The sequence below is a fragment of the Triticum urartu genome, unplaced genomic scaffold (assembly GCF_003073215.2).
Source record: "Triticum urartu cultivar G1812 unplaced genomic scaffold, Tu2.1 TuUngrouped_contig_4427, whole genome shotgun sequence".
NCBI classification, from domain to species: domain Eukaryota; kingdom Viridiplantae; phylum Streptophyta; class Magnoliopsida; order Poales; family Poaceae; genus Triticum; species Triticum urartu.
Window position 1 is genome coordinate 1 of NW_024115015.1, and position 11464 is coordinate 11464.

Sequence of the window (11464 nt, forward strand, 5' to 3'; positions counted from 1 at the left end):
GGCGCCCCTTCCTGGGCGGCACGCTCGTTCGCCGTCATGCTCCTTGTGGTGCGCCGGGAGGACGAAGACGAAACCTCCTCGCCGGCCATCGTTTTTGGTCGATGTGATCTACCACAAGCCGCGATATTTTGGGGAGGATTGAGGAGCCCTACAGAGCCTGCAGTGGGGGAGGAGCAGCCAAGCCGGAGCCGGTGTTTTTATAGAGCCCGAAGTAGGACCGGCCGGAACGATCCTATATATTCCATCGGCGGATCGTGCGGGAATGTCGGCCCTCGTTCGGTTCGCAGAAAAAGGATTCGTCCCGCGCGCGTGGTCGCCATCGTACTTCGGCGCCTCTGTCTTGTTCTTTCCCAACTAACTTAGACAGAACCAGAACCAATATGTGGTTGGATGGTTATAGAAACTATGGTATCCCAGCTCATTATGATTAAATTCTGATGAATTAAATCCTGATGTTCATATTTATTTCTATATTTTCGGCGATAATGTGCTCATAGGGGTAAGTGTATGCGCGTATATATAAGCGCTTGTGCCATTTTTTTTACAGCTGCTGTTCGTCACAAAGAATTTTTGGACTCCTCGCGTCATAGAATATTTTGCGCTCGGGTCATTTGGTTTATCTTATATTTTTATATTTTCTGGGATAAATTACATTTGCTACAACTTGTTGTAACTCAAAAAAATGGTGCCAAAGAACGGTGCTAAAAATTTGTGTGTCATAGGCTAGGGGACCATTTGTGGGAATGTGCCACCAAATTTTATCCCAATAATTTGGTATGTCATAGGCTAGGGGACCATTTGTGGGCATTGGCCATCAAATTTTTAGTTATAAGTGAGTATCGCAAAATTCCAAATTTCCCTAAAACCAAAATCCCAATCATCGTGAAGCCTTGTCTTTGGCAGGGTTTATCACTTAAACATAGTTTTTGGACTAGCTAATTTAAACTTATTTGGTCATGGTCTAATAGGTTTGACATGTTTGTTGGCAGTTGGTTCACTTCAGGTGATGTGGCGTTAGTAGTCGCCACATGTGCATCTAATTTTTCTTGTGAAAAGGCCGAAGGCCATAAATTAAAAATAAAGCCAACCCTTACTAGAACTTCCTTACAAAAATAAGAAACTAAAAGCAAGTTTTTTAAGAAATCATCACCATCTTCCTCTGTATCCACCGGCGAAGCTCCGTGTGAGAGAAACTCGTTGCCTCCTCTAGGCCTTTGTCTCACCGGAGCAATCTTGTTGAAAGTCATGATCTTCTAGAAGCAACGACCGGGAAGCCATCGATGTAGGCAAGAAAACGATGGCAACCACAAATTGAAAAAGATTGTCGTTCGAGAGAAGCACACACCAAGGAGGGCCAAGAGATAATCTCGACTCTAGCTAGACATTAGAGGGGGACAAAATCTCAGACGTCCCTCGATGGAGTCACGTCTGGCTGAGCTTCATCGGACGGAAATGGAACCGTAGAACAAAAACACGCTGCAATGACTACCACTTCTCCTCTTATGTTACACGCCACACTCTATCATAGTGTTGGGACTTGACATGCCTCGTCGTGGCAGATGCTGGATCTGGCTCAGGCTAGTCGGCCCAGACAACCCATCGTTCCATGCCAGCAAGAGTGTTTAATAAGAGGTCCAAGCACGATACAAAATTGTACGTACCACAAGGGCGGGGCGGGCGCGGTCCTCCGTGTCAATCCCTAGTGGAAACTTTTAGGGGCAGGTCACCCTCACACCAGTCCCACCAATGAACGAATATTTTTTTTTACTTTGCAAAATCAGATGAATCTCTCAAACATGAGATTTAGATGGGTGAGATTCCTTGCTCCAAACATGTGGTTATGCAACAAAAAACTTGAAAGTTGGCATTTTGGTGATACAATAACCCAAAGATTGAGGTTTTGCGCTATCCCGTCTATTTTTTTTCACACAAGGAAGAACTAGCATCTTAAGGCATCAAAACAGAAGTGCGAGTTTTTAAGGCTTGTTTTAGATGAAATTTTAGTTCTAATCACATATTGATCAGCAGCCCACATACATATCAGTAGGGGAGAATCCCTGTGGTCCTGCCGTACTCGACGAGGTCATCGAAGATTTCACTCAGGTCATTGTACTTGAACGTGAATCCTTCCCCAATAAGCTTCTCGGACGACAGACACACTCTCGGCTTCTCTGGGTACCCATCAAAGCTGCAAAACATACATGGATGCTTTTAAGCCAACAACAAAAATATGCATGAGTGCGTGTTGAGTAGTTTAGACTACCGTTTCACATACCGTTCGGGTTCCAAGTTGTATTGTGGGTACTTCTCCGCAAGGAGACGAGCAAGTTGCAGGATGGTGGTGTTGTTGCTGCAGCAGATGTACCTGCCTGCTGAGGGCTCGTTCTCGGCGAGGAACACCTTGGCGCGGCAGAGGTCGTCCACGTGGCATATCGCCATGGAGTCATCTGTGACCGCCTGCAGGCCCAACAGGATGCCCAGCTGTTTCTTGTCACCTGAAATATGCAGACGTGTGTCACCAGTCAAACTAACACTTGCCTGAAAAACCAAAAACTTGCCTTCCTGCATCTTTCAGTCAGCAAGTGCTGACCAAGCTGTAAAAAAGAGTGAATTGCAAAAAACCATCACATTTTAAGTTCACATTCGGATTTGCCACCAGATTCCTTGGACGCCCCAAAAATCTATCACTTTCCTTGCTAATCTTTTCAATAAACACTAACGATCAATTTGGGATGATTTAATCCAATTTCTGACAAAAAAGGCCCACCTGCAAGCGCTGTGGTGGCACTAAAAGTCAAAGAAAATGGTGTTGACTGTTAAATTAGACAAATGACCCACTAGTCAGGAACCCCTCCCTCCCCACGATCCCACGTGGTCCACCTCTCTGGAGCCGCCCGTGTGTCCTCGTCGAGATAGCCGGCGCATCCCAGCCACCTCTCCTCCCGTGCTCCGCCCCTCAACCATCCGCCATGTCTTCTCCCTCCGAGCGCCGGCGAGATCCACCGCCCTACGTCCCATCCCGCACAGCTATGTACCGGACCCCGCAGCCACCTCTCCTCCCGTGACGAGGTTTGTCCTCCTCCTCTCCGGCGTGCTGCGAGCCGGTCCCCAACTCCGAGCTCTTCGGCTGTGGCGGCGATGCAGTTCCTGATTGAGGCTTGGGTGCCCGCCAAGGAGCAACCGCGTGTGCTGCAACCGCCGAACTCTTGGCCCGGGCCACCGCGACAAGGGAAGCCTCTCCTGTGGCCGCTGGCATGGCCGCCGAGGTTGGCTTTCCGAGCCCCTCTGTCCACGCCTATCTCCCCTCCGACGGTGACAGTGCTCACAGGCACAACAACCTCCCTGCAAGGGGTCAATTGTAATCTAATTTTGTTTCTAGGGCAATTTTTGCAAATTTTCAGGGACCCTTTTGTGAGTTCAGCTGATGACTGGTGGACCCTACGTCTAACTTAACGGTCAACAAACAGTTTTGACCGTTTATGCCATGTCAACGCTTACAGGTGGGCCCTTTTTGTTAGAAATTGGATTAAATCATCCAAATCAATCATTAGTGTTTATTGAGAAAATTAGCAAGGATACTGGTAGATTTTTGAGGCGCCCAAGGAATGTGGTGCCAAACCTGGATGTGAACTTAAAATGTGGTGCTTTTTTGCAATTCACTCCTGTAAAAAAACACTGAGAAATGCAAGCACGGATGCCTCTCTCACCGGACAAGAGGGAAAGGGTGATGGGGACGCTGGTTCTGGCCTTGGAGTCCGGCGACGCACCCAAGGTGTACACAGGCAACATGGTGACAAGGCTAACGTTGTTCTCCTCCGCGAATTCGTTCGCCGCCTTCTCCAGAACCACCTTGGACACCGCGTATCCCTACCATGCAAATTACACATGACCAATACTGCCTTCTATGGATTGTAAATGTCCTTGTGAGAGGACAGAATAAAAAGAATTATGTACCCAAGTTGGTGGCTTGTTGGCTCTGAGGTACTCAACGTCGGACCAGGAGCTCTCGTCCAGCACGTGGCCGCCGCCGTGCAGGGGTCTCCTCGACACCGCGGCGTCTGACGATGTCAGTATCACCCGCTTCACCGTTCCCGCTCTCACGCAGGACCTCATAACGTTAAGTGTTCCTTGGACGCCAGCTTCGATCAGATCTCTCTGCCGTCGAACACCACATGATGAAAATGTCAACTGTGGGGTGAACTGAAGCTTTTTATGGCCGATAATAATTTGTCATGGCTGACAACTTAAATGGTGTCCCGACTCTCTCCTAACAATCTTGCAAATGAAAAAGAAACATGGTATCCCCGCAAAAGAAAAGAAAAAGAAACATGGTAGAAATGTCTGTTTACCTCAGGATCTGCTGATCCGAGGTTCGTCGGAGCTGCGACGAGGAAGACGTAGTCGCAGCCGGAAACTGCGTTATCAAAGCTGCCTTCTTCATCCAGCTGAGCATTGATGATGTCCAAGGGGCCAAGTGTTTGCAAGTCCATGAGGTGGGAGTTCTTCTCCACGTTATCTTCATACAAAATACAGAATCATGAGAGTCCTGGGAAATTTGGATCAAAACACAGAAATCTTTATCCAGTCGAGTCTGAACTCTCAAGAACCTAACATTTTCAGCTCAAATTCTACAAGATAGAACTAAAAACAGAAACAAGGAAACAATAATCCAACCGGGGTCTCTGACAGTCGTCTTGACAGCGTAGCCTTTCTGGAGCAGCAGCTTGATGAGCGCTGAAGCGATGTAGCCGCTCCCTCCGGTGACGCACGCCGTCTTCCTCCCCTCGGCCGCCGACATCTCGATCAGCACCTCTCGATCCTGGCAAAGATCGAGAACGACGATTCGCTCGCTCACCTCACTTCAGGCAGCGAGGTCTGCTCCGGTTGTTCGTTGCCACTCCGTAGAGAATCTGCATTTATACTGCACATACCGAGACAAGTTGCAGGTTCGTGACGAGTGACAGAGAAATTTCTAGCAGCTGAAAGTGATCTGCACGCTCATCGATGACGCAGTGACAGTAGGTAAGGTCGATGCGCGCTGTACGATACGATACAATACAATACAAACGTTTGAACTTAGAATTGTTGACGCTGCCGTCGAGCTCAACAGCGAGCAACTGCTATGGAAAGGAGGGGTTATATGATTTGGCTGGCGGCGGGCGAGGAGTTGACTGCGAAATACTGTATTGTTTTTTCTGAGCCTTAGAAGTCAGATCCTTCTACATTTTTCTGGCATTAGGTTGAATTTTTTTTGATAAATTATTACAACACAGTGAACTTGACTGTAAATACTCTCTCAGTCGCATAGTATTTTTTTTCAAAACGGAGGCAAAAGATTTGCCTCATTTATTAAATAAGAGAGAAGTGTTTTAGAGTGTTATAAATGACCCGTATGCCCGGCATGGCAACTACTCGCGCACAAGACCAGTTTTTTAGCTCCTACGATAACCCAAAGCTTGACGTCGTTGATGATAGTACGGAGAAGGACCGGAGGCGGTGCGCTCTTGTGTCGGAAAACCCGAGCATTACGCTCGTTCCAGATCGTCCAAGAGACTAGCATTGTAAGTGAGGCCAGGGCTCGTTGGTTTGGGTTTTGCAAGCAGGTTTGCATAGTATAAGAGCACACCAATGTTTCAACATATTTGTGCTTTATGGGGATATCAATTATAGTTCTATTTGCAGTGCGTCGCTTGCATTTGAGGCCCAATCTATATTTATACCTACTAATAAAGCGATTTGTGCTTTTGGCCGTCTATTATTAAATTACCCTGAAACTTTGCTAAAAAATTACCCACCATGTCAGGTGAACCCTCTTTGACACTCGCATGCGTCCAACTGCTGCCGCTTCGCTGAAGCGCGCTAGGGGGGTCGCCCCACTATGAGCGTTTTAGCAGTGCGAGGCAAACCTGTTCCCTCAACCGGTTTTCTTCTGTATTTTTTTCTTTTGCAGGTTTTCGGTTTTTCCAGGTTTCTTTTCTTTTTTAATTTCTGTTTTTGTTTTAATTTCTTTTCTTGTTTCCTTTTCTCTTTATTTTATCCTTTTTGTTTATATTTTTAACCTTTGTTTTCAAAAAATGTTTGAAATTCCAAATTTTGTTCATGTTTTCAACAATTGTTCATGGTTTTCAAATTTCTTCACTTTTAAAAATTTGTTCACAATTCAAACTTTGTTTAACGCATATCACTAAAATATTCAATGTGTATTTAAATATTGTTCAGCGTATATAACCAAAATGTTCAATGTTTAGTTAAAAATTGTTCAGCTTATATTACAAAAATGTTCAATGTATATTTAAAATTTGGTTTAGCATATATCACAAAAATGTTCAGTGTGTATTTAAAAAATATTCACCGTCTATTACAATTTTTCAATGTATATTTAAAAACAGTTCAACATATATAAAAAAGAAATGACTGTTCAGAGTTTCATGTGTTCATGTTTTTCATTTTTATGTTCATCTTTTTGATATTTTTTTAATTTCAAAATTTGATCATGATTTTTTTTAAAAAGTAGGAGCTCCCCGCGACGCCATCCATAAATAAAAAAAGGTTCGTTAAAAACAAGAACCTTACAAAAATGTCATCCGGCATTAGGCCTATTTCAGCCTACCCTATCCCCGTGCTCTACGGCCCGCCCCTGTCCCCATGTAGTGATCGTCTTCCCTCCACTGTCGCACTGACATATGCCAGCTCTGTGGCGCCGCTTCACCTGCCCACCATCAGATGCTACCGACAAGACAAGGCAAATCCTCAGGGCAACTTCAATGCGTTGACGCATTTGGTTCACGAGTGTCTGTTTTGGTTGAAACGGACGAAAACGCCGACCCAACCCACAGGCGCAAACCAAACCACGTTTGCTCACTCTCCGTCTGGACGCATTTCCGGTCCAAATTTGCACCTGATGTGCGTCCACACAGACACGTCCAAATTACGTCAAGCAGAGCACGTCCACACCATTCATGAGCGCTTGTGTTGTGAAAGATAATAGGGAGGGGGTGGGTGTCCAAAGAGATCTTGTCAGCAGTGATGATGACATAGTGGTTTTACCCAGGTTTAGACCCACGTATGGGTAGAGGCTATGGCATGCCTACCTATGTTTGTTGATAATATGAAAGAATTGCAATGGAGTTTTCTGATCTATCAAATTTTGCACCCGCGTGACCTTCTCTTCCAGTGAAAACTTGTTCACCTTTATATAAGTCGCCAGGGGCCGGTGGTTAGGTAGTTGTATATTCGATGGATAGAATATGTTGGGGTGATCCCGTAGTTGTAGAAAACATATTTCCTGTAGCCTGAGGATCCTCGGGATAGTGCAACTCGGGTACTAACATCTTATTTTACAAAAACACAAGCACGGAGCTTCTGGCTTATTTGAGACAACAATATTTTGTTCCGGTCACATATTGATCATCAGCCGGCGTACATATCAGTAGGGAAGAATCCCTGTTGTCCTGCCATACTCGACGAGGTTGTCAAATATCTCACCCAGGTCATTATACTTGAACACGAACCCTTCCCCGATGAGCTTCTCAGAAGACAGGCACACTTTGGGCTTCTCCGGGGATCCATCAAAGCTACATAAGCATACTTGGATGTTGTTAAACCCACATAAAAGATAAATATTTGCGTGCCTGCATTCGAGCAGCCCAAACTTTAAACAGCCGACTCACGTACCGTTCAGGTTGCACATTGTATTGTGGATACTTCTCTTTCAAGAAACGGGAGAGCTGCAGGACTGTAGTGTTGTGGCTGCAGCAGATGTACCTGCCGGAGGAGGACTCGTTCTCGGCCACGAACACCTTGGCGCGGCATAGGTCTTCAACGTGGCTTATCGCCATGGAGTCGGTGATCAATTGCAGACCTATCAGCATGTTCAGGAATGTCTCGTCGCCTGGTAAATGCACATGTCAAGCGGACACCATGTCAGAAGAACACCGGATTGGAATGAGAGCTTGCTTGCCAGTCGCCACATCTCTCAGTTGGCAACCACCGACCGAGCTGTAAAAACAAGTGAGAAATGCTATAGCATGGACGCCTTTCTCACCGGACAACAGGGAGAGGGTGAGGGGGACGCTGGTTTTGGCCTTGGAGAGCGGCGCTGCACCCAAGGTGAACACGGGCAACACGGTGACGAGGCTGATGCCGTTCTCCTCCGCGAATTCACTCGCCGCCTTTTCCAGAAGCACCTTCGAGACCGCATACGCCTGCCATGTAAATTACGTACATAAAACGGATACCAACGTTACGTGATTTATTTCCATGCACATGTAAATGTCTGGAAGAGAGATAGCAGCTGCACACACACACACACAAAAGATTATGTACCCAAATTGGTGGCTTGTTTGTTCTGAGGTACTCGACGTCGGACCATGAGCCCTCGTCCAGCACGTGGCCGCCACCGTGCAACGGCCTTCTGGACACCGCGGCGTCCGACGACGTCAGGATCACCCGTTTCACCGTCCCAGCTCTCACGCACGACCTCATCACGTTGAGAGTTCCTTGGACGGCGGCTTCGATTATATCCTTCTGCCGCCAGACACAAGACGATATAAAATTAAAATAAAGTTAAGTAAAATACTCCATCATGACTGTGTGCATCGCTCGATGTAGAGTTGAGCTGACCGGTTGTGTCCCACTACTCAGTTTTGCCATTAGAAATTTCAACTGCTCAAAAATGCCATCGCGTCATTAGACACATGCTCAGAAATACCACTAAACATTATCATTGTGATCAATCTCTTTTGCCATGTTATAGTGACATAAATACCTATGAACCAACATGCCAGCTCTCCCTTTATCTCACTACAATAAAGTATGGGGCCCACTTGATCCCAACAGCGTTCTTATTTTCCTGTAAAATTATTCGCTTGGTTACTCCTGAAAAGTGGGGCCACACATATCATTGTGAGATAGAGAGAACTGACATGTGGGTCTAGGCTTATTTTTGTCATAGAACATGGTCAACGGGTTTAACGTAAAAATAACAATGTCTAATGGCATTTTTGAGCAAACATCTAACAGAACGATGTCATTTTTAAGATATCTAATGGCATTTTTGAGCAAGCATCTCACGGATTGATGGCATTTTTAAATAGTTGTAACTTTTAATGGCAAAACTGAATAGTGGGACACAACTAGTGGCATAAATGATAAAAACCATTAGAAAAAAAGACCGACATCACGTTTTCTGTCAGCTGCGGAGTGCGCCGTTGGCTTTTGATCAGAAGGCCACGTGAAGGATGTGACATCAGGGTGAACAAGGTCCCAAGTCTAATTCTTTGGCTGAGAATAATTTGCCAGAGATCACGTGATATATAGCTGACAACATAAATTTGTGTCCAAGTCCCAACTCCGTACATCACCGTCAGATATTCAGATGCCAGATCGAAGAGCGATCGTGCAAATGAAAGCAAAGATCGCTGGAGATGGATGTTTACCTCAGGATCTGCTGCATCGATGTTCATTGGGGCAGCGACAAGGAAGGCGTAGTCGCAGCCAGAAACCGCTTCGTCGAAGCTTCCTTCCACGTCCAGTTGGGCACCGATGACCTCCAAGGGGCCAAGCGCTTGCAAATCTTTGAGGTGGGAGTTCTTTTCCATGTCATCTTCATACAAAATACAGAATCTTCAGAGTTTTGGGAATTTTGGATCAAAAACAGTTTCCAGCAGTTTCAGCATAAGTGATAGTACGCAAAACACTTTGATTTGGAACTTGGAAGGCATGTTTTGCAGTCATAAAAAGAACATGTCAGAGTCCAAAGAACCTAACTCTGAATGGAAGTTTGCTGGAGTGCATAAGAAACAGAACTAGTAGAAACGAAGAAACAAGAACCAAACCGGGGTCTCTGACCGTCGTCTTGACCGCGTAGCCTTTCTCGAGCAGCAGCTTGATGAGAACTGCAGCGATGTAGCCGCTCCCTCCGGTGACGCACGCCGTCTTCCTCCCCTCGCTCCCCGACATCTCGATCAGTACCTCTAACGGCGAAGAGAACGACGATTGGCTACCTCACTGCTCCGGATGTTGCCACTGTGTAGAGAACCTGCATTTATACTGTGTACATACAGATAACTAACGACGGAGACAAGTCCCAGGTTGGTGGTGAATGACAAACAATTTTCCAGCAGTTGAAACTTGAAAGTGTCCTTGCACGTCATCGCTGACGCTGAAGTGACAGTAGGTAAGATTCTTGTGCATGAAGACTCTTAGCCGGCTGTATCTATGCATGGCTGCTAACGCTAAAGTTACAGTAGGTAAGGTTGATGTGCACTGTACGATATACTACTACCAGAGGGAGTACAATACAAACATGTGAGCGTGGAGCTGTTGACGCTGGCTGCTATAGAGTGTTAAGAGCATCCCAACAGCCGCGCAAGGCGCCGCGCGCTAAAAGTTACGATACAGCGTCGGGTTAGTCAGCTTTTGTGCGTAGCGATGCGCTGGCTCCAGCGGCCGCCGCAAATTAAAGCGCGCCCACGCCGCTCCAGCAGGCGCGCTATATTTCAGTTTTTTCTACTATATATTTGGTTTCGTAGATAGTTTTCCTATTACACATTTGGTTTCGTAGATAGTTCTTCTACTACTACTCGTCCGACTCGGACTCTGTCTCAGTGATGTCCTCCTCCGACGTCGGAGCGTAGGCGTCAAGGAACCGCTCGTCGCCGGAGTTCCAGGAGGACGCATCTCCTAGCGCTTGGTTGTATTTAGCGACCGCCTTCCGCGTTCGCTTGTCCTCGCGATAGTCGGCTCGCTCCTCTCTCCTCTTTGCCCTCCTCGCCCTCCTCTGGGCGCAGAACTGTTCCTCGTTGGTGTCTTCCGGGAAGCGATGACTCCACAGCAGCGCCATGGCTTGCTCGTCCATCTCGGCCAGCCTGAGACGATGCTCCCGCCTCCGGTGCTTGCGATGATCCTCGTCAGTGAGAAGCCGTGGGAAAGGCGCCAACTTATGTGCGTGCTCCTCTTGGGTAACGTAGAAATTTCAAAAAAATTCCTGCGCACACACAAGACCATGGTGATGCATAGCAACGATAGGGGAGAGTGTTGTCTACGTACCCTTGTAGACCGTAAGTGGAAGCGTTATGACAACGCGGTTGATGTAGTCATACGTCTTCATGATCAACCGATCCCAGAGAGCGGCGGAGGCGCTGCAATTTATAGGCGCGCCGGACGCAGCGCGCCAAATGTAGCGCACGAGCGGCCGCCTTTTCCCGCGCGCGCTAGTTTCGCGCCACCGCTGGAGCGCGCGTAAACGTCCCGCGAGCGCTATAAAGTCAATTTATCGCGCGCGCGTCTTTTGGCGCGGCTGTTAGAGATGCTCTAAATTACGATACGAATTCTACTACAGTATTGGACTAGACGTAGTACAGACGGTGTGGGGCGTTGCGTTTATGTCGATGCTGTGAGTACAACTCATTTACTTGTCCTTTAAGGACTCTTATATATTGTCTCTCATATAGACCACATGTAG

At 46.8% G+C, this 11464-nt stretch overlaps 2 protein-coding genes across 2 annotated transcripts; both read right to left on the reverse strand.

The window, feature by feature from the left end:
• Window positions 1-1763: 1763 nt before the first annotated feature.
• LOC125527807 (anthocyanidin reductase ((2S)-flavan-3-ol-forming)-like) lies at window positions 1764-4874 on the reverse strand. The gene is made up of 6 exons (XM_048692319.1): window positions 4675-4874; window positions 4350-4516; window positions 3955-4155; window positions 3708-3867; window positions 2276-2495; window positions 1764-2188 (listed from the first exon to the last, which is right to left on the reverse strand). The coding sequence occupies exons 1-6, from the start codon at window positions 4796-4798 to the stop codon at window positions 2041-2043; spliced, it is 1020 nt and encodes a 339-aa protein (XP_048548276.1). The 5' UTR covers window positions 4799-4874; the 3' UTR covers window positions 1764-2040.
• Window positions 4875-7267: 2393 nt separating this feature from the next.
• Window positions 7268-10036, reverse strand: LOC125527806 (anthocyanidin reductase ((2S)-flavan-3-ol-forming)-like). Its single transcript, XM_048692317.1, has 6 exons — window positions 9837-10036; window positions 9438-9604; window positions 8326-8526; window positions 8045-8204; window positions 7675-7891; window positions 7268-7574 (listed from the first exon to the last, which is right to left on the reverse strand). Exons 1-6 carry the CDS (start codon window positions 9958-9960, stop codon window positions 7427-7429), a joined length of 1017 nt encoding a protein of 338 aa, XP_048548274.1. The 5' UTR covers window positions 9961-10036; the 3' UTR covers window positions 7268-7426.
• Window positions 10037-11464: the final 1428 nt, after the last annotated feature.

What these genes read in the sequence shown, in the direction of transcription:
- LOC125527806 (XM_048692317.1), bottom strand. Translation starts at nt 9,960, where the DNA reads ATGTCGGGGAGCGAGGGGAGGAAGACGGCGTGCGTCACCGGAGGGAGC. An exon ending in TCGATGCAGCAGATCCTGAG is followed by an intron (nt 8,527 to 9,437) that starts GTAAACATCCAT and finishes GTCTGGCGGCAG; the next exon opens with AAGGATATAATCGAAGCCGC. An exon ending in CACCCTCTCCCTGTTGTCCG is followed by an intron (nt 7,892 to 8,044) that starts GTGAGAAAGGCG and finishes TGCATTTACCAG; the next exon opens with GCGACGAGACATTCCTGAAC.
- LOC125527807 (XM_048692319.1), bottom strand. Translation starts at nt 4,798, where the DNA reads ATGTCGGCGGCCGAGGGGAGGAAGACGGCGTGCGTCACCGGAGGGAGC. An exon ending in CCAACAAGCCACCAACTTGG is followed by an intron (nt 3,868 to 3,954) that starts GTACATAATTCT and finishes TTTGCATGGTAG; the next exon opens with GGATACGCGGTGTCCAAGGT. An exon ending in CACCCTTTCCCTCTTGTCCG is followed by an intron (nt 2,496 to 3,707) that starts GTGAGAGAGGCA and finishes TGCATATTTCAG; the next exon opens with GTGACAAGAAACAGCTGGGC.